Below are 26,217 nucleotides of genomic sequence, written 5' to 3'. Positions count from 1 at the left end.
AATATTTATTCTTAAAAACATGTAAAACCCTTTCTCTCAAAGCCCAACAATACCTAACAATAAACATGCATCACATTTTTCAGTAAAAATTAAGTGCCGATATAATAGTCATTAATATTATCTCATGCTCAGAATTCTGCATGAAAACCATTTTGTTTTATTATTATTTTCATAACACAGTAATGAGTGCTAATACTATTAACCATGGGCCATTCCAGAATTGGAGAACAATTTGATTTCAGAATTTTTTTGAAAAGTAAACCTTCACTTTTCTGATTTTCTGCCACATATACTGTACATCAGTTGTAAGTAAGCAACTATCGAATGCTTCATTAGTACAGCTTAATAGCTACATTTTTTATTACATGATTGTATAAATAAACAAATAATGAAACAAATTATACAAAAACAATCAATTTGAACATTTTCAATTGAGATTCAATTTGATCAGTACAGCATGTGGGACAAGAGAAAATATAATTTTAAGGGGTACACCAGACTTATTTAGTAAATTGAAAATGAAGAAAAATAATAAAATTCTTAGCTATTGGTCTCAGGACAGGTACATTTACTCAAACTGCATGTTTTAGTATATCTCTTCATCTGCAGCTACCATCCTGTTAAGCTTAAACTTATACATTTGCTAAAACGTGAATTTTACCGTAAACGTGTAATTTAAAGTCTTAGAATGGCTTTTCCAAAGACTTTTCCAATTGTATCTCAACCTCAAATCGTTTCAAACAAACACGACACAAATAAAGCGTACGAATTTGTGTTTAAATGCACATTAAATTTAATATCCGGGTTTGTAGCCTGGTTTAAGAATGATCAACTTTACTACTGTCAGAAACGCACCATCAAGTTTCAGTAGCGGCAGTGACGGGTTTTGAGGATGTGACGTTTCTATTAGCATAATTTATGCTGATATCATTCCCTCCAGGCTCCACCAATCAGTGTGCGTTACTCTCACCACCTGCTAGCAACTGAATTCCATCATTCCTGGCATTCCTGCCTCCTCCTTCCTCCTTCTCCTCCTCTTCCTCATTTACAACCAAGTTGGTCCCGACAGTTCAGCTACTGCTATTTTCCTCCCTCCCACGGAGCCGTTTGGCTGCGGATTAAGCTTCGTATCCCCGCGGAATATACACTTTTTATTTGTTTCTTTCCCTATGCTTTGGCGTTGTACTACTGGAAGATACCAAAGTGGCGCATAAAGGAGGTACGTGCTTCTCAACGTAAACTTGGCGCGTTGTTACGCTTTGTAATAAACCAGTTCAACATGTTGGACACATTTAATCGCCTTTCGACACGGACGTAATAACGAAAGAGAAGGTGTTAAATTAAGCGTCAATTGCGTGGACATGACATTTAATTACTCTATAGAAAGTGGTAGCGGCCAAAATGTAGCCAAATCGTTTACGTAGCAACCGTTGTATTTTATGTCATCGAATAACAAGGGCATGCTCTGTTAATGAACGTCATGAAACTGCAGGATAGAAATGCAAGTGTGCTGCGTAGAAATGCGGACGCACTTGTTGTTTAGTCGCTTTTCATTGTCAGCATTACGGACGTGACAAAAGTTAGAAGTAAACTCATACTATAGTTCGTTCTCGCGTTTCTTGTGAGAAATAATGAAGAGGGAGGTATTCGAAGAATGCACCCAGAATGGTAATTTTTTTTTTTTTTAATCCGCAAATACCTTTCATAGCTTCGCAGGGCATACGGCTCTACATTGGAGGACAAAATGCCAGAACAAGTTATCCAAGAACAAAAACAACTTAAAAGCAGGTCGATCCAATTAAATCAGCAAGTACTTGAATAAACTGGCAGTGAGCTCCCATACAAAATCTCTTATCTTCAACGAATGTCAAATTTGAAATTGCAGGGTTTGAGTATGCATTTTAAATTTAATCGAATACTTTTGCCTGTAGTTCATACTCTGCAATAATTATTTCTCGATGATATAAGAAACAGTTCTCAGTGCGATGATTCATTCCAAACTATTCATCTAACATCCATATTCTGCACTGGTTAAACTCATGACTTTATTGAGTGAGCCGAAGCTTAGCCCAGCTGACTTGCGGCGAGTGAGGGTACTGGTTGCCAGCTAATCACAGCCTACGCACTCATATTCCCACATTAGAGAAATCCAGAATCTTCAGGAAGTCGGGGTTCCCAGTTTAACCCCACTCAAGCAAGTGGAGAACATGCAAATGCCACACAGAAATACCAGAGCCCAGATTCAAGCTACGGAGCCCTAAACTGTAATTCAGATGTACTAACCACTTGTTCACTTTGCTGGCAACAATAAACTGTTTGCATACTACACCTCAATGACAAGTGCTAAACAAAATTTAGAAGAATTCACTTTTAACTGTTTTGTTGTTGTTTGTCTTAGAACAGGCTGTCGGTTCCCCACCCCAAACTAAACACGGAAGATAATGATTAAACCAACAGCGTGGCATGCACACAAACACAAAACCACGAAAACGTTAGTGGAATAGTGAGCGTAGTTGTGGTCCACAGGGCCCACTCTGAATGTCTCACTTGAATATTTTGTGTGTTTGTGTAATTAAGGCCAATGCTCTGTCCCAAAGGCAACCCAGCATGGAGACGCCATTGGATGTTCTCTCTAGAGCAGCGTCATTTGTTCATGCAACTGAAGAAGAGCGTAAGTTTATTTTATTTTTTTCTATGGCGCTTAACAGCTTTCTACAAGACAATTAGTTTAGGACTTTAGAAGATTGTGTGACAGTCAGAGACCCTGTAACCCACCTGAAATAGAAATTTAATCCCATCTCTACATTTAAAACTAAAACAGGAGTAATCTGTCATTACTTCTTACTTGGGAACCATTCATGTGATATGTTTACAATTAGGACTTTTAACATAGAGCAGAAAATAGAGGGAACCAATTTTGCTTGTAAAAAATGTTATTTACCATAGTTTGTTAGAAAAGTTCTGCTTAAACAAACAAACAAACAAAACACACCTTTAAAGAACATTTTTTTTACGTAAATCTCGTGGGATACTTGAAAATGGACAATGGGCCACAAACGACTCCTGGCCTTAGTTTGGACATCACTGTTTTAACGTATGCGCAAATTCACAAATAACAGAGAAAAGGTAGCGCGTTTGTTATTACTGATGTTATTGACTGCAGAATACTCAAAATCAACAAATGCAGCACCTGAAAAATCTAACACACATCACCCCCCCCCAAAAAAAAAACAAAAAAAACCCCACATAATTATGTAGCTTCTACTACAGTATCTTGTGAAGGAGCATTTAACATTTGTTCCTGTGAATACATTACGCTTGTATAGATAAATAAAAGAGTACATTATTTGTAGTTGCATAATTTTGGGACTAATTAAGTAATAGTGGAGAATTTTCCATAACGCACCTGATTTCTTTCATAGCACACTAACCTGCCATATTTGGCACACAGCAGCATCCACATGCATTAATGATAATGAAGACAACACACATTCATTAATGACAACAAACAGGGGGAAAGCCGATGCAAAAAATAACAACTAAACTAGCCATTTCACTTGGGACAAAAATGTACTGTATATAAGATTCACAATGTGGGAACTAGTGCTTTATGCGATTAGGGTCGGGTTGTGTCTCAACCAAGGTGCTACGTCGTGCTCAGCTGTAAGCCTCCGCGCTGCTTTGTGACATACTGTAATACAATAGTTGTCTTTGTGCATTTGCTCGTGGCAGGAAAACGGGTGATAACCGCAGTCAACTGCCACCAATGCTGCCGTTCAACCAGTTGCTTGCCTACTAGTAGAGTCAGATTACATCAGACGTCTTTTCTACACAACTGACTTTTGGCTTGCCATCCCAGGGAGATTTTTTTGGCGTTACTCAATGTCAAATTCCTTCCAAGATTAGGAAGAAATGGCCAAAATCCTTCTCAGCAGGCCTCTCTGTCCCTGGCTGGAACCGAGGCCTTACAAAAATCAACCACCAGAAGTCAGAGAACCGCACTTGATCACATTTAGAACAGAATCAGCTTTTGATCAGCTGTGCCATGGGGAAATGACTGTTTTACACAAACTGAGGAAAAGAAAGTTAAGTTACCTTTAAATAACAAATTACAAAACTTTTTTTTTTTGGGGGGGGGTGTAATTAATGCTAATTTACAAGTGTGGCCACAGAACAAATAAAGTTGTATCCCATGGCACCGATGTATTTTTGTTTTGTTTTTTTTTAAAGAAAATTGCAAATTGAAAGGAAATTTTCTGTGGCTAATCAATAAATTTTCATGACGAAATTCCGGCCGAGGGGACACAATTTGAGCCTTGTTGTGTCCGAGCAACTTGGAATGTCTCGCAAAAATGTTCACTTGTGTAGCGGCAGCCTGGGAATGTTCAGACGCAGCTTGTCTCGCGTGTCAGCAGCTGGTATCCCATCATGCATTGTCCCGCATCAACTGAAAACCAGCTCCTTGCTCCTCCCCCCTGCCCCACCCCCCGCTGTGTTTTTGTTTTGTCACGTTCGGTCGTGCAGTTCCCTTTTGTCTCACGACGACGTGCGCACAATAGCGCGGGAGGAAACGTTGCGGGAGTGAGTCAACCATCCTGCTCGGTGACCCAGCCGAGCGGTCAGCCAGCTGAGAGCGCCAACCCCATAGACCATAGGTGTCAAACTGCAGTCCACGGGGGCCGCTATTCTGCATGTTTTCCATGCTTCTCTCTTAAACATACCTGATTCAAATGATTAGCTCATCAGAAAGCTTTGCAGGAGATTGAAAAGGATCCTAATCATTTGAATCAGGTGCGTTTAAGAGAGAAGGATCGAAAACATGCAAGATAGCGGCCCTCGAGGACTGGAGTTTGACACCTAGGCGATAGACAGACCTCGACCTATTTGCCCTAACCTGTGAGGAGTGTTAGGATCTGCGCTTTGGGTGTGCGCCATAGGGAGAGGCCCAAACCTGTCAGGGCCCATGTTGCATATTAGAACTTTTACACATTGCCACAATTTTTTATCACCACATCCCTGCGGCTGATCTGTTATACAGAAAGGTGACATGCAAAAAAAACAAAACAAATGTAGCTTCAGGCTGGATTTACACTGGATTTTTCCAATTTAGCCGTAAGGCCTACATCGGTTCTTTTTTTTGGCTCTCTCTTATTAGAAAGTGACGCGATGAATTTCCTCCGGCGGAACACATGAAACTACCGACCGGCTTTAGTTGCACATGCCTTTTTTCACTTACCCCCAAACTGTAATATTGCTCAACAGAATCTAATCCAAGATTTTTTCATAGGAAATAATGCAAATACTGTATAACTAAACTATCCAGGGTAAAGCGCTCACCTTCACGAAAATCTGCATTTGAAAGTACAAATTGACATTCTTTACTGCTATACAAATAATTAATCAACGACTAATCAATTATCAAATTGGTCAACTGTTGTTTTTGATTATGGATTAGTACTTTCGAGGCCTACAATTTTCCAAGTTTTCAGAATTTCAGCCTTTTAACAGTACACATTCTCTGATTTATTTAACCCTCTACAGAAGCATACCAATTTGTCATTATGTTACATCAAAATAAGATATTTACAAACATCTGCTTTTACTTCGGGAAACAACAAGCCTATTCAATATGGCTGCTCTATTCTGCAAGACAGAAAAACATAACAAATGGCGATTTTAATGTTTTTTTTCTTTCTTTTTATTTTATTTTATTTATTTTTTTACATTTATTATGGCTTTTTTTTTTACAAAAACATCATGTGGACAACTGCTACTTTATTCTATATATTTAGTCATTAACATGCCAACCATTAGACTGGGGACAGAAGCCTTGTAATTTGAGTGACTTGATGCACTATTGCAATTAAGTCAAGTGTCAAAGTAATTTCACCCCATCATTCTTCTTAATATATGCCAGTTTTATAAACCGATAGAAATCCCTCATTGTTTGGATAATTGGAGTTATTAACATTTGATGCACAAAAAGACTTTTATTTTGTCTAACTTTGAAATGTCCGACTGCATTTGAACACACCACGCTGTTAGCGGCTAGTGCTAATATTGGGGACTTTTATATTGGCTACCGTATTGTAGAATGACTGCGTAATTGACCAGCAGGTTCTTAACATTTTAAATCAGCAATCATATATGATTTTTTTTTTTAATGGCGACTTGCTGGTGTACTACTGTAGGTAGAAATGTGACGTGATGGCTTTGAAACGGAGTAGCGAGAACAGTAAAGCCAGATGGTAGCAAGCACTGTAAGGCCAGCTTCAAAATAAAAGCCTACTACATACTAAAATTCATTGTTGTCCATGTATTATTTGGCGTGTAAATTTTGAAATTGGCCTTTACAACACGCCACTGGCGTGTGACAGGATGTTTTTTTTTCTCTTGCTTTTGTTGTTTTCAGCGCCAGCTGAGTGTGAAGTATAAAATAGCTGTCAGACAAGGGCATGAGTGTCAGGTGTTAAACTTCACACAGGCATCATGCCGCCTCTGTCAAGGCTCGGATATTACCACCGAAGGCAGACATCCAAATCGGCGGGACATCTTGGTCCCCCGGCCTTTGTCTTTCTAGAAAGATCCAGAAAGGATTTTATTTACTCATTGAGCTATACAAATAACCCATGATTCAGCGTCTCTTTGCTAGAAAATGCTGAGGTAAATCTTAAATTCATCCCACTTCAATGCTACATAACCTTTCATTTCGCTAATTATGCCTTCTTAATTCCTTCTCTTTTTTTCGTAACAAAACTATTACCACGCGAAAAGTTAGAAAAATGTATACTTTGCTAGAGCAGATTTGTTAACTGTTGACATGCACACAATTGACTCCAGTCTTGTCTGTTTATTGAGCGAGAGTAATAAAACACAGTGTCTCATTCCCTCCTTTATTTACACGGGTTGTTCAAACATTAGCAGATTTGATGTGCTTTCGCTTGTGGGGTGGTAGATCTGCTAGAAATTGTTTGTTAGCCTAACCTGGTTTAGGTAGTCATAAGCTAACTAGGACAATGACTGGCTGGCACACATCTTTGTCCTAGTGTGTAGTAATATTTTAAACGTTTTAAAATGCTGTCAGTCGAAACTAGCCGAAGCTTGCCGGAGGGCAACGCAAAGTGAAATTTGAGATGCAGCGTGATGGAACTTTGTCTAAACTTCACCACCAGGATGGCAGGTTATTTGACTGAAGTTGTGTGTGTGAGTGGAAGAGGGTAGGGTTGGGCTGGGTGTGTTTTGGTGTTTCTTGCTGCCCTGCGGCCTGTTGATTCAACCTGCGTAACATGACCCAGTCAGGTTCTAAACAGGTGGACAATAGCGGGAGCATAAGGTAGATAAGCGGCAAATATCCGATTTTTCCTTGCCTGCCTTGAGAAGGCATTTTTAACATCAGGCATTTTTTTAACTAGTTGTCTTTTGCTGCCTAATAATTGACAAATTAACTAGTTTCTGCCATTGCTTCAAGATACTGTGACCACCTGACATAATATGACAGTTCAAGAAACTGAACAGCATTTAATCATTTGAGTCGGTCATGGTTTTAAGCTATCGCCTCATAGTGTGTCAAGAATAAATCTTACTACAATCAGCACTGCTTTTATCAGGAGAATAAAGCATTATTCATTGATAAGTAGGTCACCGGTCGTTTACAAAGTCACAATCATTGCACTTAAACATTAACTTTGTGTTACATCTCTGGCCTTTTTCTTTTGTTCTGTTCAGCGGCATGCCACATTGGTAGACCCGAGCTCCGATGCGTCATTTATTTAATAGGCAAATTACTTGGAATGCTGTCAGACAATACATGCGATAGTGTACAGTGCAATACAAAATGTGTCTGTGGGTGAGCTGCTCTGAATTTCACCAAACAGAAACCTCACATTCAGACGATTTACAAAATATCATCTCCCGCATTGAGGTTCTCAGCTTGTGAGTCAAGGTTGCAGCTTAATAATCCATTCTGTCTATTAATCATCCATCCATTTTCTATAGCCGTGTATTCTCACTCGGGTTGCTGGCTTGCTGGTGTCTTTCCCAGCAGTCTTCGGCCAGTACGCGGAGGACACACTTGACTGGTTGCCAGGTCAATTAATCAATGAATGATTTAAAAAAAAAAAATCATTTGCATTGTTTTATTCAAATACGGGGCATTATTTTATACGGGTAGTGCAGAAAATGCCAAACATAAATGCCATAAGATTCAATTACTGGTTTGGCCTTTTAAATCAGAAAAAAAGAGCAAAGACTTTATTATTTGTAGATGTTTGCCAATGTTTTATTTTGATTCGACACAAAGAATACTACTTACGTCAGACTACACAAACGAGATATTTACTGATATTTACTTCCGAGACTCATATGCACTTTAGAAATGAATGGATTATCAACTTCAATGAGAAAGCATCACAAAAACTTGCTTTTTTTTCTAATCACTGTTTTTGAAAAATAGCCACTAAAGTAATCAGAAACCTTGGTAAATATACAAAAATACAAAGATAAAACTCAACCAGTCACAATTGGGTGTTTACTGTACTTTAATTATTTATCATTAGTGTATTTTGGTGAAAGTTTTTCAGAGATACATGAGAACAGCTTAAAAGGTAATTGATGGGCCTCATTGTATTTAAATGAGGAGGCATCAATTAATGATTAAATAGAGAACGGCAGTGACTTAGTAAAGGGATGTGCCAGTAAATGACATAGTACAACCACAGAAATAAAATCTCAAAAAAGCTTCTGGTACGAATAGCCTAATGGCCGTGTGAAGTAAATCAAATTTCAATGATTATAGCAGACCAAAGATGGGTCATCTTTGCAGGTCATAGGAGCACAGAGAGTTTGAATAGTGTCACTCACATTCAGTTGCTTTATTGTCTTATATTCACTCCTCTCCTCATAGAGACTTCACTTGTATCACTGTTTCTTTCATGGATGAGTGGGCAGCCGAGGAGCCGGAAAGGTGGCGTGTTAGAGTCTCTGTCACGAGGTTAAATACAACTGACCCATGTATTATGTGTGCGCTCATTCATTTATGCTTATGTCAGCAATTCTTGCATTCCAAAACGGTGCTCAGGTCTCTCGCATTTTGACCCATGTAGGAGCTAGAGTGGATTAATTTTCATTTTTCTGAGATGCCTTCTCTGTAAATGCCAAGCAAGGGCTGCCTCATACCAACTTAGCAGTCTAGGAACCTTCTCTCAGGACTGTGCTGACCACACATACTTGACATTCCTCTCTTTTTGATTGCCCTCTCCATAGTCACACAGAATGCAATGAAACAGCTCTTCCATGTTTCTCACAGAACAAATCATGAACTTTGGACTTTGAGGAGAAACAGAAAAGGTGAAGCATGGAGTAAAATTTTACATATATATATATATATATATATATATATATATATATATATATATATATATATATATATATATATATATATATATATATATATATATATATATATATATATATATTAATCTAGGGTGTCACCATTGAACACTTGGAGAAGAAAGAGTAGAAAATGACAGTACAGCATCTGTTGTCATTGTTTTGGTGGCACAACCTGATATTTCCTTACTGCCCACCTTCATGGTGTCGGTGTCCTGTTGCAGCCGTGTCCGCTTACGTCCATATGAATGTCAGTCTGACATGTTTCTCCTTGACTGATGCGCAAAAATCAAAGGCGACTTTTAAATTTGGAATCAAGCCCTTTAATTACTAACACTGTGTTGTGTAATGAAATGATTTTCACCGACAATGTTTCTTCTAAGGTGTCACTTTGATAGGGAATGCTGACATGACAACCTGTAGAGTGGCGTGTTTAAGTCATGATGTCACTAGGTAAACAAAGGGTGTCTCACTGAGAATTGACCCGCTCAAAGCTGAAAACTTTCCAGATGCACTGGATTCATGCATAATGGGTTCATCTTTACTCTCCTTAAATGTATTAACACTGTTTGAAGAATCAGCAAAAACACTATAAGCTCTGTGTTCTTACTGTTTGATTCAACCTGTCACAGCATGTTAATAAAGCATGAGGACGACTCACCGGTGAGTCTTTGTTGGGCTGATCTCCAAATGCACCCACTTCTTGGCAAGTAAGAGAAATGCCTGGACCTGAGTCACAACATGTAAGCCTTTCAATGCCATGTCCTGACAGAGAAGGAGGCAGAACATTCAATGGGCTAATATCATGATGAGAGTGCACGCCTGCTCCAAAAGTGGTGCAATTTGGAGAAAAAAAAAACAAAAAAACTAAAAAAGCATAACATATTAGTAATAAGTTTGATGTATTGTCTTCTATGTTACATCACAAAACAAAAAGGCATCAGTGATGGTAAAGTGGAAACGTGATGATAACCATAAAACCAGAAATGGAATTTATTACACAACATACCAAGCAGGTGCTAAAACCTTTTTTTTTTCTTTGTTTTGTTAAAGATTGGAACGAATCCTCAGAGATTCGCTGTTTTTGTGCTCAGGAGTTATTTTGAAATGAGAACGACTTGGAAGTCAACCAGTGTCACAAAACGCAGTACTTTGCAGCTGTAAGGCGGTGAAAGAAGCCCTCTGTTCTAACTGAGGCTATGAGAGTGTGTGAAAGTGGACACAATGAGGCTCCAAGAAGCTAATGCTAATGTTGAGCTCTCTCGATTGGGGAAGGCAACGGGAGAGGGAGCAAAGAGGGGCTTGTGGCATGTTTGTGTGTGTAAGAGAACAAAGAGGAAGTGTTAAATGGAGTGTTTATTGAGTAGGCTATAGAATAAATTTGTGTTTGTTGTCGGTTTGCTGTACAGTCTGGAACAGGATATTAAAGTTGTCATGGAATAATAATGACTTGAAACAGTTGGTAGACTTTACTAGAGCTTGATAATAAGGCTTTTAAGTAAAATGCCCCCCCCCCCCTCCAAAAAAAAAAGATTTATTTTATTTTAGGTTTCAAGACTCCTCCTGGTCAGTATTACTAAACACAATCACACTCAAAAGTTCTGTTTTTATGAGTGTCACTATGCTGTCATAGGATTTGTTTTATTTTTCAAACCAATTCATACTCTATTTTGTTTTGTTTTGTTATAAATTAAATATGCGGGCAGCTTGGTGGATGAGTGGTTAGCACGTCCGCCCCACAATTAACGGAGCTGAGTTCAATAGCAGCTGGCTCCGGCCTTCCTGTGGGGAGTTTGCATATGCTCCCTGAGCCCGCGTGGGTTTTTTCTGGGCACTCCGGCTTCCTCCCACATTCCAAAAACACGCATGGCAAGTGTATCGTCCTTATGTGTGATTTGGGTGCATGAATGGTCACTCGTCCTGGTGTGTCCTGCATATGGCTGGCAACCAGTTCAGGGTGTCCCCTGCCTACTGCCCGAAGTCAGCTGGGGTAGGCACCAGCAAGCGGCGATAGAAAATGGATGGATGGATGGATGGATGGATGGATGGATGGATGGATGGATGGATGGATGGATGGATGGATGGATGGATGATTTAGGCCTCATTTACTCTTGTTGTGAGCAGATTTTGATTATGTCCCCTAGAGGGCAGCAGACATACATACTTAAAAGAAATTGCTTTGCATGCTTGCATCCAATCAACTTTCTTTGGCATTGCCATTATGCAAAATTAACATTTAATCGTCAATATTCTTTTGTTCGTAATTTCTGTTCATAACTTCTTGAAACTATCTCATAAGTCTTCTGTTTTCTGATCGAACTGATCGAACATAACCGAATCAATACAAATCACCTTACCCCATGCCAGGGGTGAGAAAAAGCACAGACTATCATTGTTTTATTTGCCATATGCGCCCCCCTTACATCATCATATTTGACATGATTCAGGTTTTATGTAGCTGTTGTACTCCCCCTCTACACACGCACTCCCTGTTCAGTTTGCTACTGGATTACTGCGGTTTGCGAACGCCCCGTTTCTCTTGGGAAACGTTTGGAGAGGCTGATCTGGTGCATAAAACATCCCTGAGATTTGAGGCCCTCCGGGGATTTAGCAAGCATGCCCAGTGCCTCTGAATGGCGGAACAGAAAACTAATAGACCCGGCACCGCTACGTTTACGGCATCACAGTTTTGATGTACAGAGTTTGAATAACGGATTTGGCCTTTGTTTCTGTGTTGTTGTTGTTGTTTTTCGTCAGATATGTCTGGTTTACTCCCAAATTCCAAAAACCGTACACTACAATAAGTACACTGAAGATTCATGGGCAAATAATCCTAGAACTTTAAAAAGAATCCACAGCAACCAAAATAAAGTTGTTAAGCGATCCAAAGGGAACAAACTATGAATTTACAAAGCATTCCAAGTGTCATAGAAAATTGATGCATTAACTCGCCCTCCCCATATTTTCCCCCCTCTGAGTACACCTCCACATATAGTATACTGTATTGTTTTTTTAAGCGTTGTCGCCACCTGCTGTCCAATAGAAGAACGTACCCCCGTCGTGTACTTCCGAGCGGGGTGACGTCACAAACGGAGGCTCCATCCACTTGTGTGTGCGGGAGCTGTTGCAGCATTGGAGTCATACCCGACATAGCCTGCGTGTCAGTGCAGTCTACTTACAGCTGGCTGTGAGCAGAACTGGCGCTACTTCGCTGTTACAATTGCACGCCTTTGCTAAATTTTCCTCCAAACTCAGTTTTTCTCCAAGTATTTTTTTCCCCGTCTGTTTCGGGGTTTTTGGTTTGTTTTCTGCGGAGACAAAAGTTGGGAGGCTGGGCCTTTTAACTTAGCCGTCGCCTGAAAAAAAGGGAGAAAAAAATCATCAACTTGACTTATTTTTGTTGTTGTCGCTAAGGGGGAGGAAAAAAACGGGGCGATAAATGCTACTAACGAAAATGGATCTGTTGAATTTCCAGTACTTGGACAAGATGAACAACAACATTGGCATACTCTGCTACGAAGGTAAACTTGGGAGGCGGGCGGTGAATTTTACCGATCGTATTCTGCTTGTTTTTACAACTTTCAAAAGGTTTTTTACTCATCTTTTACCCCCAGCCTGTTATCGTTCTACTTGCATTTTCAAAAGTTCGCTGTTGCGGTTGGCTGCTGTTTGTAGAAACGCAATATTGTTTAATAACAGCGTAATGACGTTCAAACTATTCTAACGTTGCGAAATAAGCGTACATTTCATCCAGCATGGCGCCGTCAGCTACGTAGCTAACGTTAGCTTCTCGTGTCATTTGGGCTAATTGGTAAAAAGGCGTTCGCATGCCTGCGTTTCTTTTTTTTGTCGCGTTGTATTGTCTTAATTTGAGCCACTTCTTTTAACTTATTCACTGCTGACATTTGTCTTAATTGTTCACACCCTCTCCCTCCACAATGGCAACTGAAAGCGCTATTTTGATAATAGTCGCGGCACAAGCGACTTATTAAACTTAGCTTCAGTTGTTGGATCGTTTTCAAATCTTATTGTTGCAGTAAAACGTTAAAGTAGGAACTGGAGAAATTATTAATTTTTCTTATTAATTACATCACAAAAGGTGACGCAAAGGTTAATAAATATACACCTTTTGGAAGGCAGGGACCTGTTTAACCTTTCACTATGCATTTGAATTATTTGCAGTAATTTTTTTTGTGTGAAATTAAATAATCCACCGCCGCCTGGTTGATATTTGATTGACGCCCAGATAATCGATACATTATGGGGTTGTTGTTTTCACCATGTGTATACACCGATTGTATTACACTAACTTGCATGAGCACAAGTTACCTAACTGAGAAGCTCTTTGGTTTTGTTTATTTGGCCTGTTAAAAGAATGTGAACATTAGTACACAAAGAATTAAGGTGTATTGAAGTCTTACAAATGTAAGTAGCTTGCCTTGGGGCAGATTCAAATTGCAATCCACAAACTTGTGTTATTTTTCCTCAGACTGTTGCGCTCTAACAAAGATATTGCTAAGTTCTACGTTTGATTTCATAAGATAAACTTGTAGCAGTACATCCACTATTGAAAGCATGTAGCTAAAAAGCATCTTGGAGATTAGCACGTACGCTAATTAGGCAAAACCTTGTTGCAAACTTGCAGCATTTCCAGCAAATGTGACAGTCACTCGTGAATACAGAAACGTCTTTTGTTTTTTTTAAGCATTTATTTATTACTTAATCATCACTTACCTATATATCAGGCAGCTTGTCAGGTTGTGCTTTGGCCCATTTCCATAAAACAGGACATGGAAGTCACCGTGATATGGGAAAATGTCTGGCTGCTCAGTACTAAATTAAGCAATATGATTGATTCATGAAATATTACTTGTCATTTTAAGAAGCACACAAACATGACTAACTCGAACTAAGAAATTAAACCCACCAACTGTTTTCTCTCATGCATCAAATTGTGAGTAGTTTTAAGTTGAGCATTATCGCACAGTGGTTAAGGTCTTTTTTTTTTTTTGGTATTGCTTTTTAACAATGACAACAACTCAGAAGTCAACGAGCAACTCATGGAGTGGTACAGATGTCCTATGAAATACGTATTAGCTTTCAGGCTTGTCATAGCTTATTCTTCCACCCTGTAAAAAGTAAAAAGGATAAAAGTGCCACTGTCCCAGGAATGAATCCAAACAGAAGGTTTCGCAGTGTTCTCTCCATTCTCGGGTTTCACGTCATCTATCCAATTACACCACTTGAAGAGAGAGGAGGAGACGCTTTGGTGTGTGTTTTTTTTTTGCCTTTCCTCCGTGTGTCTCACGTGATTATTCACACACAAATGTTTTTATTTATTGCCGGCAGCTAGTCAGTTGATTTGGTTCTATTTGTTTTGGTTGTTTTTAGCTGACTAAGCAGAACATGCACCTTGTGATAAGAAACACAAAAAGATGCAAGGAAAGAGATAATCAGTTGGAAAAGTGAAAGAAGAGGCGTACGTGTCCAGACACGCTCACAACAAGGTGGTGAGGGGAATCCTGATGCTCTCCTTGTGCTGCCTACGTGTTACCTTGCTTTACACACTTTAATATGGAGATCATTTGGAAGCTTTTGGCTGTATACTGGCACTTATGAAGGGTTCCTCAAGCTTGTTTGTGTGCATCCCTCACGCTATTATGTATGGAAAACAATAAGCACAACACAAGTATAATGAATGAAGATTGGGATGGGTTTTAGTACTATAGCTTCCTTATGTTCAGAGAAAAATAGATTTGTGAGCGAGAACACTAACTTTTAAAAAATAGCTACTGATTATATCCTTTTTTATTATTGTTTTGTTGCTTTCATAACACTTTTCAGTGGATTTTCCTCGCAAAAAACTTTGTCAGTGTCCCTCTCCCGCATCCAACTAATGTTGAACTTTCCAAAGCACATCTGTGAAGTCTTTTTTATTGATTTGTGTTAGATTTCCTGAGAAGTGATGAGTGAGATAAAAGCATCACCCTAGGACTAAGCAGAGATAACAAGGCAAGCTTGGGCTCATCTTGGAGTGTCTTGAGGGGGAAAGAAAGCGGGAAAGAGAGAGAGCGCGAGTTCACCTCCGTTTGTAATCTAATCTCAACCAGATTTCAAGATGTTTGAAGTTCTGTCAAGAGAAATAGACTTTGATCATGCGGGCCCTATCAAATGAGAGAGGAGAGGAGTTTTGACTTCCACTCAAGAGCATTTCTCATCCTGTCGCCATCTTTTTGAAGTTCCTAATTAGACGTATGAAGAAGAGATGTGCACAAGAGGAAGTCGTGTCGCGCATATGGTCACATTTACAAATTGCGTGTGTCATCTGTGCGCCTGTCGAACAACCATAAAATACAGCTTTGGATGCTATTTAACCTAAGCAATCAGTCAAAAGTTTCTGGTAAAAAATATGCATATCAAAGTCAAACAAAACTTGTGTTCACACTGTATCATATAAACTGTGACGGTAGTCATTAGGGCTGAAACAATTTGTTGATTAACTCTTAATTCCACAACAGCATAGCTACAATCGCCAACAAAAGGAATCAATTTTAGCCTAGTTAATGTAACCTATTTCTGTTCAAACCCAATTCTGATAGAACATATTTTAATGCCTCCACAGGTGTGTCAAAGATTTACTGCTGTTTTTGCGGTTTATTAAACAATCCATTAAAAAAAAAAAGTAGTAAGAATATTATTCATCAGCTACAACACTGACTCAATGGTCAACATGCAGAGCAGCTAACTGTTAGCCTTAGCAGCCAACTGCTAACCGGACCAGGTCCCAAGCAACCTCAAATTCACAGATATTGTTGATTGTCGGTGATGATGGCAATTCGAATCGTAGAACTGTTCGATAACCTTAGTCGAAAGCTGAGAACTGGAACCGGAAGTTACTCTGTGACATCATGCGTTGTGTGTGGCTGCTCTGAATAGTATAGTATGTATTGAAGGCTTGATAATGGCCTCGGTAAATGAATTCACTTTACGTGTGTTTTACCCTATGGAATCGCTGTTGGTCAATTAGGACAACTTGGAAGTCAGCGGACAGCACTGAACAGACCGTTCTACGTTTGAGGGTCCACTCTGTTGTGTCTAGTGTCTTGAATTAATTTGGGTCGGAAACATGAGCCTATCCAAACATTGTGCCCCACCTACGATTACCCCAAAATATATTGTGCCCTGATTGGACAATGACTTGTCAGAAGCCGCCTCCTTTTTATTGCCACCTATGTGGCCAGCCAAATATCATGATGTCATCCCTGTTGCCATGGCGCATAGTGGGGCAAGCAGGAGCATGCCATAAGGAGTGGGGCCGGGGGTGGCAGTGTTTGGGTTGCAACACATGTGCCCACTTTCCATGTTATTTGGCTTACTTGGAATAACCACTTTTTCCTGTAATAAAATATGATGTGATTAGCTAAAATTGATGTTAGTCACTTCAAGTTTCATTAAGAGTTGTAAACTGCAAATATGATTAGCTGTTTTGAGATTTCATTAGCCTAAGAGTAAAAACATGTCAAAATCGTTTTTTTCTTTATGGTTTCAGAAGAGAAAAAACAATTGATTTAACAAGGCTAATCATTTAATGAACAAATTATGCTTTTAAGCTAATCATTCAAGGTACGAGTTGAAAATTGTTCACTTCGGAGGAGAAAGTCACCCTAGCAGTTTTCAATGCAAATGGTGTCATCTAACTTGAGTATCTGACACCAAGCTGTGCTGTGTGAAAGGTTTTGCTGGGTTCTGTGTGGACTGCAATTCCACAGGATCTCCGCATGAAAGCTGCTCCCGTTTAATTTTGTAACCCATCGGGAGTTTGCTAGCAACAATCTTGTTGTTTTTCTCCGTTTTGGGAGTAGTTATGGAGCGTTTTGAGCTGGAACTGGCTTTTTCTTCAGCTTTTATGTTTTGTTTGGGAAAATTTAGGCAGATGCATGAATCCAAAGCAGTGGAAAGTCCCCGAGCTGAGATGGAGCCAGTGGTACTTTTCCCTCTTTTTCCTGTCTCTTTGCTCCCACTCACTGGCTACTCTGTAGGCCTTGTGGACCGGGACATAGCTGGGTGGGGGTGGGGGTGGGACTCAGTCAGGCAGAGAAGTGCACACAGAACCTGTCCACAGGTTTCCAAAACAGATAGTCCGCTGCTAATTCTGGAGGAGCAAACCAAGTCAACACAACTGTTGCCTAAACACTTACCGTGCTGTAAATGGCAGAAAGACGTTTGGGACTACTAATTTTCCTCAAAACTCAGGGTTCTCTGTGTCCCCCTTTTCTTAGGAGAAGCAGCCTTGCGAGGAGACCCCCGACTGCAGTCCCTGTCCCTATCCTCGTCTTCTTCCTCCTCTTCCTCCTCCTCTTCGTCATCCATCTCCAGCCACAGGACGGGTCCGCCGCCTATTAGCCCCACCAAGAGGAAGCTGAGCGGGGAGCAGGGGGATAGCGACATGGACGATAATGAGCATGTGGCCAAGATGAGCCGCCTTTTTGCCACGCAGTTGTGAGTACACCGTGTGAAGATGCCGTGCTGTGCAAAAATTGTTTTCCCTTTGGTGATGAATCCAGTATTCAGTTTTGTTGTGGGCATTACAGTTTTTTTTTTTTTTATTTACCTACCGACAGGTACTAAAAAGTCAACTCAAATATTAGATTCAAAACAATTCTAGGGATAGGCGTTGAGTCAATTGCCATTTATTTATTTGAATGTTAAGAGTAATTTTGTAGATAGTGACCCTAAACCTATTTAGCCATTTTCAGCAATAGAAACCTATTTAAAAAGATTTTATTCGGGATGCACCAAAGTGAAAATGTTTGCTTGTAACCCTTCTTTCAATAGCTTTCTTCGCATCTCGCCAAAATCTTTCCTGGCTATTGTATCAACGTCCATGTATTATTGGGTTTGTTTATTTGGAAGCTAGTCTGCGACACGGCGGCCTGTGATCTTGTTCGTCTACCCCGGTAGGTCTTTTTTTGGCATGCCTGCCGTCCCAGTAAATGTGGAAGCTCGGCAGTGTTTTTTTCTCTACCCAGTGAAATGTTTGACAGTACTGTAGATTTTGACATAAGCTTGCTGGTTTTTGTGTCATCATAACATCCGTTTTCAGCCCTATTTTTCTTCTTTTATATAGTCTATCAGCCCTTTTTGTCTGAAAATTTGCAATGGCTGAAAATTTGGTGCATCACTTTTCACCCATCTCACGGGACAGCCATTTTGCCACTTGCTGTCAACTTAAAATGACATCACAGTTGCTTTGGGCTCATTAACAGCCAATCACGTTCGCAAGTTGAGCTGTGATTGTTTGTTACCTGAGCTTTTAGTACATTGTTATTTTGCGTGTTTTCAAAGGTATTGCTTTTTTCCAAAACAAATTATAGACAAGAAAGTTAACGTATTACTGCTGAAAATGGCTAAAGGTAAAAAAACGGACCCCCCCCCATATATATACACAAACACACCACCACCACATAGTATCCTTTTTGCCTGAGAAGTGCTGCACCATTTGAACTTTGTTTTGCTTCGAACTATTAAATCCTAGAAACTCACTGCCACTTACATGGCCCACTTTCCCCACATTTCGTCATGCGCAGATTCCAGAGATTCTGGAGGCGAGGGGGCAGCAGAGCCGGCGCTCTGGACTCAGTCATGGGACCACAGCCATAGTTATTTATTGCAGCGATGTCAGAGAGTGGATGGCTCGAACTGTGCCGCGTTTCATGCTTGCTGCTTCTTAGTAAACACATTTTGTGGAGGAGATTGCACATCGCTGCTAATGGCCGTCCTTGACGATGGATACCGGTCCACTTATGCAAAGAAAGTCCTCCAAATGCTGAAATGCAGAACGTTAATTTCAGTCCTCCGTATTGCTGTTCAGATATTTTAGATAAGACGTAAATAACGGCAAACATATTTCGTTTTAATGTCAGGTCGAGCTTTGTTGCTCATTGGTGGGCATGAGAAAAAGATCTTTTTTTTTCCTGGTCTTGTGACTGCACTCGCATAACAAAGGATTAGCTTGTGCAACTTGACATTTGTGCTCAGTCATCGTGTTTTCCCGCTCATCGTTGTCGGGACTTCACATTCTACTTTGTGTTTTTGTTTTATCCCATTAACGGTTTATTTTTATAACATTTACAAATAGTAAAAAAGGCCACGTTGGTGTCGAATTCGATCTTAAACCGAAAGTGACTGATTAGTGTAAGGCCCGACTAATTAGGATTCTTTTTTTACAGATACAGATTATTGATTAAATAGTTGATTTAATGAAAAATATAGCATTTGTTTCCTCCCAATGCAATCCAACAGGTGTGAGTTAAATGCAGATTTTCACTATTCATGGGCTTGCACGGCACCCATTCCCCGCTAATAGCATATTCAACAACAGGGAAGTGCTTCCAGTGTTATTGAGGTCTTTATCTTTTTCATTTCTTTTTAAAGAATGACCCTAAAGCTATTTGGCTACTGCCGGGTCTCCGAAGTACGTCCAAACATTTTATTTCGATTTTTTTTTTTCCTTCTTACCTTGGCATTTTCACCAAAGGCTTCCCAAGATAGGGTTTCCCTAAATTCACAACAGTGTTCTTCTGTCTAATCAAAATGCTTGTCCACAGACTACTTTCTAAAAGTGGTCTTCCGTGCACAAGCACACTACTGTACCCACACTTTTCTAAAGGGCAGACAGTATTAGTCACCCCATCGATGCAGACAGACACCTGACACCTTCGCTCAGGGGCGGCGCCATACAAGGTCGCCTGTCCTTTTGTTGTCCAATCCCAACAAGCGTCGGGGGGAGTCAGACTTTGGTGTGAGAACAAAGCTAAAGTGTCTGAACAAACTCCAGCTGCTTTTACACACGCTACTCAAAAGACAGATAAAGGCTGAATTGTTTGTTTTTACTGTTATGCCACTGCTGTTATTTTCTTTTAATTTATTGGAACCCATTTAAAAGCTGAAAATCCACATTGGAGTTTTAACCATGCTGATTGTTTGGAGTTGCGCATTCGAACAAAATCTGTTCCGTCTTTTTTTTTTTTTTAAGGATTCTAAGCATCCACATGTAGTGGTCTTGCATGTAGGAGGAGGCAGGCGGAGTCTGGAACAAAGAAGCCTTATCCCATTCACTGGAGCCTGCGGGCTGGAAGCTTGCCGCTGCCTGCCCTCCTGGCTGCCACTCAGCAGTTAGAAACCCTCCGGTGTAAAAGTCCCCATTGCGATTGCTTCTTGTCTGTTTTCAAATAAGAGCTGGACCCCCCATGAGCTTTGAATTGAGAGCCCTCAGCAAAAGTTGTCCTATGTTGTAGGAAGCGTTTCTTGTTGTTGGTCATGCAGCTTCACAGGCCTGAAATTGGACTTCTTTCTAATGCTCAATTGTCCTTTGAGAAGGTTTCTACCAACATAGTGAGAACATTTAGGCTGGTCCGTACTTATTCGGACCTCTTTTTGAGGGGTAAGAGTTGCTTTTAGAGTATAACTTTGAATTGAGTTGGTTAGGGTAAGGATTGGGCAACCATTTCCGATGGTTATGGTAAAGGTCAAGAGCTAGGATAAGCATGACGTCAATGAATGTCCCCATAACTACAGCCGTACAAACATGTGTGTGTGTGCTTGTGTGTGCGCTCTTGTACGGCTATACTTGTCAGAACCGATTTTGAGTTTTCTAACTACTTAGTGAAGGCATTTTGGAAAATTGAGGACATTTAGGCAAGTCCTCACTTGTTTCGGCCTCTTTTTGAGAGTCAAAACTTGCTGTTAGGTGTAGGTTTATTTCTGATAGTTACGGTTAAGTTAGGAAATGCATGATCTCAGTGTATATTCTCACAAGTACAGCCATGCAAACGTGTGTGCATGTGCGCGCGCGTGAATGTATGATCAAAGTTGCTTCAAAGCATGTGGGTTCTTTTTTTTTTCCCCCCTTTTAATTGAGTATGTGTTCATGCAATCACACGTTGTTCCCTGTGCACTCCACTTGGGGTTCCTGTCTCTGATCTGTCCCAGTCTTACAAAGGATGTTTTGCAGTCGCTAAGCTGGCAAACACATGTTTGATTCTTATTGGTTGAAAATGTGCGGAGATGTTACACAGCTGCAACTTGAGTGGGATCAAGAACGGTGTTAAAGGCTGGCTGGACTAATGAAACGTTCATATTGTCTCTATATATAACATTGTTTTTGCCAGAATGGAAGCAAACTAAAAAACTACTGTCAGTCATGTTGTTTTTGTTTTGTTTTTTTTCTATCAACATACCGTTTTTAACATCCGCCTGAAGCTTGGAAAGTAAGCTGCATTTGGGTGTAAAACACATATTCGGGATAAGGATTGTGGCCGACTTTCTATATATATATGTTTGTATATTTCCATTCTGTGGCTTCGCGCAGAGCTTGGGCCTGGTTGTAACCTGCGGTTGCGCCTTCATCCGCCCCCTCTTTCAGCTTTTTTTTCTTTTTTGTCTTTTCTCTACATGCTGATTCTTCCCAGATGTTTCCTGTGTGTGTCATTCCCTCTCTACTCGTCTCCATGGATCTCTTGGAGGATATCAACATCTGCCCAGTTTTAAGATTTATAGGGAGGGCTTTCCTGCAGAAGTGTTTATTTTCCCTCCCCCCTGCAAGTTCATTTTTAAAGTCAAGCGAGTGAACCAAAATACAGGAACAAACAATGAAAATCGTAGTCATTTTTCTTGATGTAACAGAGTAGTGCAACACCTAACCGGAACGAGAGAAACGTTTGTGCCAATCTTGCCAGCTGTTGGCCTGTAATCTGCGGTTTCGCTCGTCCCAACAGTGCTTGATGTTGTTGGGATCAAGTTTTTCCGCACCAAACTCATCCAAGCATACCTTTTATGGACCTCGCTTTGTGCACAGCCAAGCGTAGAATTGTCCAAAAAGTCGAGGTAAATGAAGGATTAAGATTCAAGGGGAACAAAGCCCAGTGTATGATTGAATAGGTTTTAGTATTGGTCTTTCCCAAGACTTTTATCCATGCGTTTTTTTTGTTTTTTTAATCACCAGCTCAGAATTCACTGTAGTTGGGTTGTAAGGTTGTAATAGTAATCAAATAATTGTTGATTAAAAGTCCGTCAGGTGGAAAACAGCAGAGACGCTGTGAATTCCACCATCTAAGCTATGTTTACTGCCATGCTGATCAGGCAGTATTATAATGCTGAGTTAAGCATTGAAAACAGGAGTTCAGAACTTGCAGAGAATCTTCCATCCCATTAAAGGGAAAGTCAAGTTAAAAAAAAAAAAAAATCTTATTATTTATGAGTCATGCGACGTTGGAAAGCTGAGCTGTGATTGGTCACCTGAGCTGTAAGCACTGTGATGTCAATTGAGACCAAGCGTCAAAATGGCTGAAGGAGACTCCAGATGGTTCAAATGTATGGATTTTGCTGCTTAATTCATATCCAGATATTGATATATTAACAAGATTACAATGTTTGGATTAGTAGGGTATCATAGGATAAATTGCACATAACATTTTTGACTCAACTTCCCCTTTAACGAAGCAGCAACAAAAGTAGACTCAACAACTTCTAAGCAGATGCCGCTGAGCTCTACTCGAAAAAACTTTGGGACACAAAAAGCGAACGCAAGACTTTATGACACATGTAAATCTTGGCCTCGCCTAATTTGCGACACAAGCCATTCCCAACCCCCGGGGTTGACGCGAAGACAGGCGTGGCTTAAAAGGCTGCACTTAATGACAGACGGGTGCAGAGCTGGAATAAAACACGGTACAGTAGTCATATGGAAGCGTATCATTCATGCGTTTTAGGTGGAGGGTTGGACTCTGGAATTAGAATGAAGGGATCCTCCTGTGAGCGCAAGCCATAGCCGCCACCACTAATTCCCGGCTACGCTTAAGCCCGGAGCCTTGTAAAAAGAGATTCAAAACCAAGTCTGATCATCACGTGCCAGTCACATGGTTCCCATTTTCATAACAAGTCAACCCAAATTAAAATCTCCAATCTGTGAAATTCACCACACGCGCTCAATAAAAATACGTAAACCAAAAGAAGGCTTCGTCAAGCAAGTTTGACCGTGTAGTCGCGACCGGCTGGCGTGGCTAACGAGCAGGTGGGGTTTTTGGCGGAGGATTTGACTGCTCCGCCATTGATTGGTTCTGTTTTCTGGCGCCTGCAACCGGGCCCCTCTGGCGTGGCCGCTCGACCTCGCTTGTGTTTTGGCAGTGCTTGAAGTTGGGAAGAATTCAAACGCTCAGGTGGTGGGGCTGGTCTCCTCAGTTTACTGACCACCAAGGTAAAAAAAATATATATATAGGATACAAATAATGACTTAATAATAACAATGACTTAGTGCTGCGCTGGACGCATATGCGTACGATTAGCTATGATAAAGTATTTTATTCAGCAACTTCAGGTGTCAGATCGCGTAACATCTGTTTTATTTCTGGCTTTAGGAGTCACTTTCACACAATTTAGCAACCAGTTCCTTCATGTTCCAACGGATTTGTTCTTAATTTGAAAAGACAGCGACTTTTCTCGTCATGGAATTAAAACGCATCAAATTAGATTTGCTGAAACCCAGTTAAAATGTCAGGTATCCCCACAGGTACCTGTACCCCTGTTTGAGAACCGCTGCTCTAGTTTCTTATGATGATCCTGTTACTATATGATGAAACTTCAGAGCAAGAAAATGGCAACTCCACGTCAGGCTTTTGTGAGAGTGTGTTGGTGGTTTGTAGGAAGGCTGCCAAATCTCTCAGGAAGTTTGCAGCGGACGGTGAAAGAACAAGCAAGACAAAGCGATTGGGGGGGGCAGCCTGTCTTTGGGCACAAACGAAGGAAACAAGTCTTTCTTATAGTAGAAGCCCAGACCATTCACCAAGAGCACCCTTCCATTCCCCCCCACATCTCCTCAGCCCTTCCTCTGTCCCCAGCTTGTATTGTGTGTGTGTGTGTGTGTGTGTGGAGGGGGTCAATTTATTTGTGGTTAGATGCTGTTGTAAAGTACAGATGCTTGAGACAGCAGTCAGGTTGCTTGGTCACATGCCTCTACAAGCATTGACATTCGCATCTACACTTTTTTTTTTAAAGGGTTTTCATTGTCGTGATACTTGAGTCACGGTGTTCTCATTCACGTTGACATAGTGGCTGTGGAAATACCTCAGTGGTGCGCTGTCTGCTTTGGAGTGAAAGGACATTTTTTCATGTTTGTCACGTGTTTAGATGGAGCTCCATTTTGATTCATTTTTCCCTCAGCTGTATTGTATGTCAGCTGCATCCCTCACATTCGAGTGTGTGTGTGTGTGTGTGTGTGTGGGGGGGGAGTAAAAGCGAATTCGCTGACTCCCAATCCCTTTGTTGGGCCTCAAATTGTAGGAGGGAAGCGGAGCTGCAGGAAGGGTGTAATACACAAGCGAACACACACTGACTGAGGCAGAGTGCATTTGACTCACTCAACAACATAATTGCTACCTGTTAAAGTCGAGCAAGCGCATGCAATCCGATTGCATTTTAAACCGGGCGTACGTTTACGACAACCTACGCGTTTTGGAAAAGTGTCATGCACGCAAAATAATTCCAGTTCATGCGGAACGTTAACCACAGGAAATGCTAGCATCTTTTACCCAGAGGTCGTCATGAATCAGGTTACAAACGTAATAACAAATCTGTGGCTTTATCAATTAAACTTGTCAATTTATGAAAAAAAAATATGCATGGAAACGTAATGTACTTTTTAACCCCCAATTTGACCCCACTGTTGTTTATGTCGCTCCATTCATCTGAACACCTCATCCTGATGAATATTTTTTATGAACTTTAAACTGTAAAATCCATCTCAGAGTGCAGCCATTTTGTCACTTGCTTGTTGACTGATAATGTTGTCAATGAAAAATTATTACAGTCGCCCTGAGCTCAGGTAACAACCAATCATGGCTCACTTGTTTTCTGAGTTTGGTCATGTGTTGTTCTCAAGTTGAGCTGTGATTGGCCGTTATTTTAGCCCCGAGCAGGTCATTTTCAATCGACGGCTAGTGACAAAATGGCTGATAGATTTTAAAAAAAGGGATTTTGCTATTGAATCATATTCTATGAATGCAACATAATGCAACGTGTTTAGCTGGGCTAGGTGCTATTGCAAAACATAAAATAAAATGATCAACGATGAACTTGTTTACGTGAATAAATCAAATTGACACTCTTCCTGTCTTTCTGTGCTCTAGGAAACCGCATGGAGATTACCGCAGCTCCTCTAAGGAACAGAGCCGGAGTCCCATGGAGCGCGTGGTGGTGCCCGGCGCCCTGGGCGTCCACGCCAACCACCTGTACGGCCACCCCCACCTGCAGCACCATCACCACCTGGCCAGTTTAGCCGCCATGGACCAACCTCTGGCGCTCACCAAGAGCAGCGGCGTGGCGGAACGAAGCAGCGTAGCAACTTTGGCCGCTGTGCCGCACGCGCTCAGCGTCGCCGAACGCCAGCAGGTGATGATCAGTTTTCATCGGGCAGAGTTGTTACCTTTCTTTTTTTTTGGGCGGAGCTAAAAAAAAGAAATAAAATGTTTGTCCATGTTTTTTTTCCAGAATCGCCCATCAGTGATCACATGCGCCCCTGCCAACAACCGCAACTGTAACCTGTCACACTGCCCGCTTTCCCACAATGGCTGCTCCAGCCTCACTAACAACTACAGGAGAGTCCACAGTGAGTGCCCGCACACATACGCATTTCTATTGCCTCCGCTCATACATGAATGCTCCTATGGGCACGGGCCAATGACCTTCTCGGTGGTTTACCGCGGTGTTAAGAAATCAAGGTTTCAATAGCTGCTATAACAAATACCTATTTTTTTGCTTAATCTAACCAAAAAGACG

General features: G+C 40.8%; 1 protein-coding gene across 5 annotated transcripts in view; it reads left to right on the top strand.

Moving 5' to 3' along the window:
* The first annotated feature begins 1,079 nt into the window (after positions 1 to 1,079).
* Positions 1,080 to 26,217, top strand: part of vgll4b (vestigial-like family member 4b) — a 29,343-nt gene continuing 4,205 nt past the window's right edge. The window contains exons 1-5 of one of the 5 annotated variants that reach the window (XM_088422940.1): positions 1,080 to 1,219; positions 2,598 to 2,671; positions 17,667 to 17,886; positions 25,569 to 25,830; positions 25,930 to 26,047. In XM_088422940.1, coding sequence (XP_088279066.1) covers positions 2,608 to 2,671; positions 17,667 to 17,886; positions 25,569 to 25,830; positions 25,930 to 26,047 — 664 coding nt within the window. In that variant the 5' untranslated portion in view covers positions 1,080 to 1,219; positions 2,598 to 2,607. Of the gene's footprint in view, positions 1,220 to 1,263; positions 1,669 to 1,708; positions 1,789 to 2,577; positions 2,672 to 12,516; positions 12,909 to 17,666; positions 17,887 to 25,568; positions 25,831 to 25,929; positions 26,048 to 26,217 lie in introns of those variants that run through there. The other 4 variants (XM_088422937.1, XM_088422938.1, XM_088422941.1 and 1 more) reach the window with 4 other exon arrangements.

Source organism: Hippichthys cyanospilos, chromosome 9 (assembly GCF_059441005.1).
Source record: "Hippichthys cyanospilos isolate Australia breed blue-spotted pipefish chromosome 9, RoL_Hcya_1.0, whole genome shotgun sequence".
In the NCBI taxonomy this organism is placed as follows: Eukaryota; Metazoa; Chordata; class Actinopteri; order Syngnathiformes; family Syngnathidae; genus Hippichthys; species Hippichthys cyanospilos.
The sequence above is the reverse complement of the archived record's forward strand: the minus strand, read 5'-3'. Positions and strand labels throughout refer to the sequence as shown.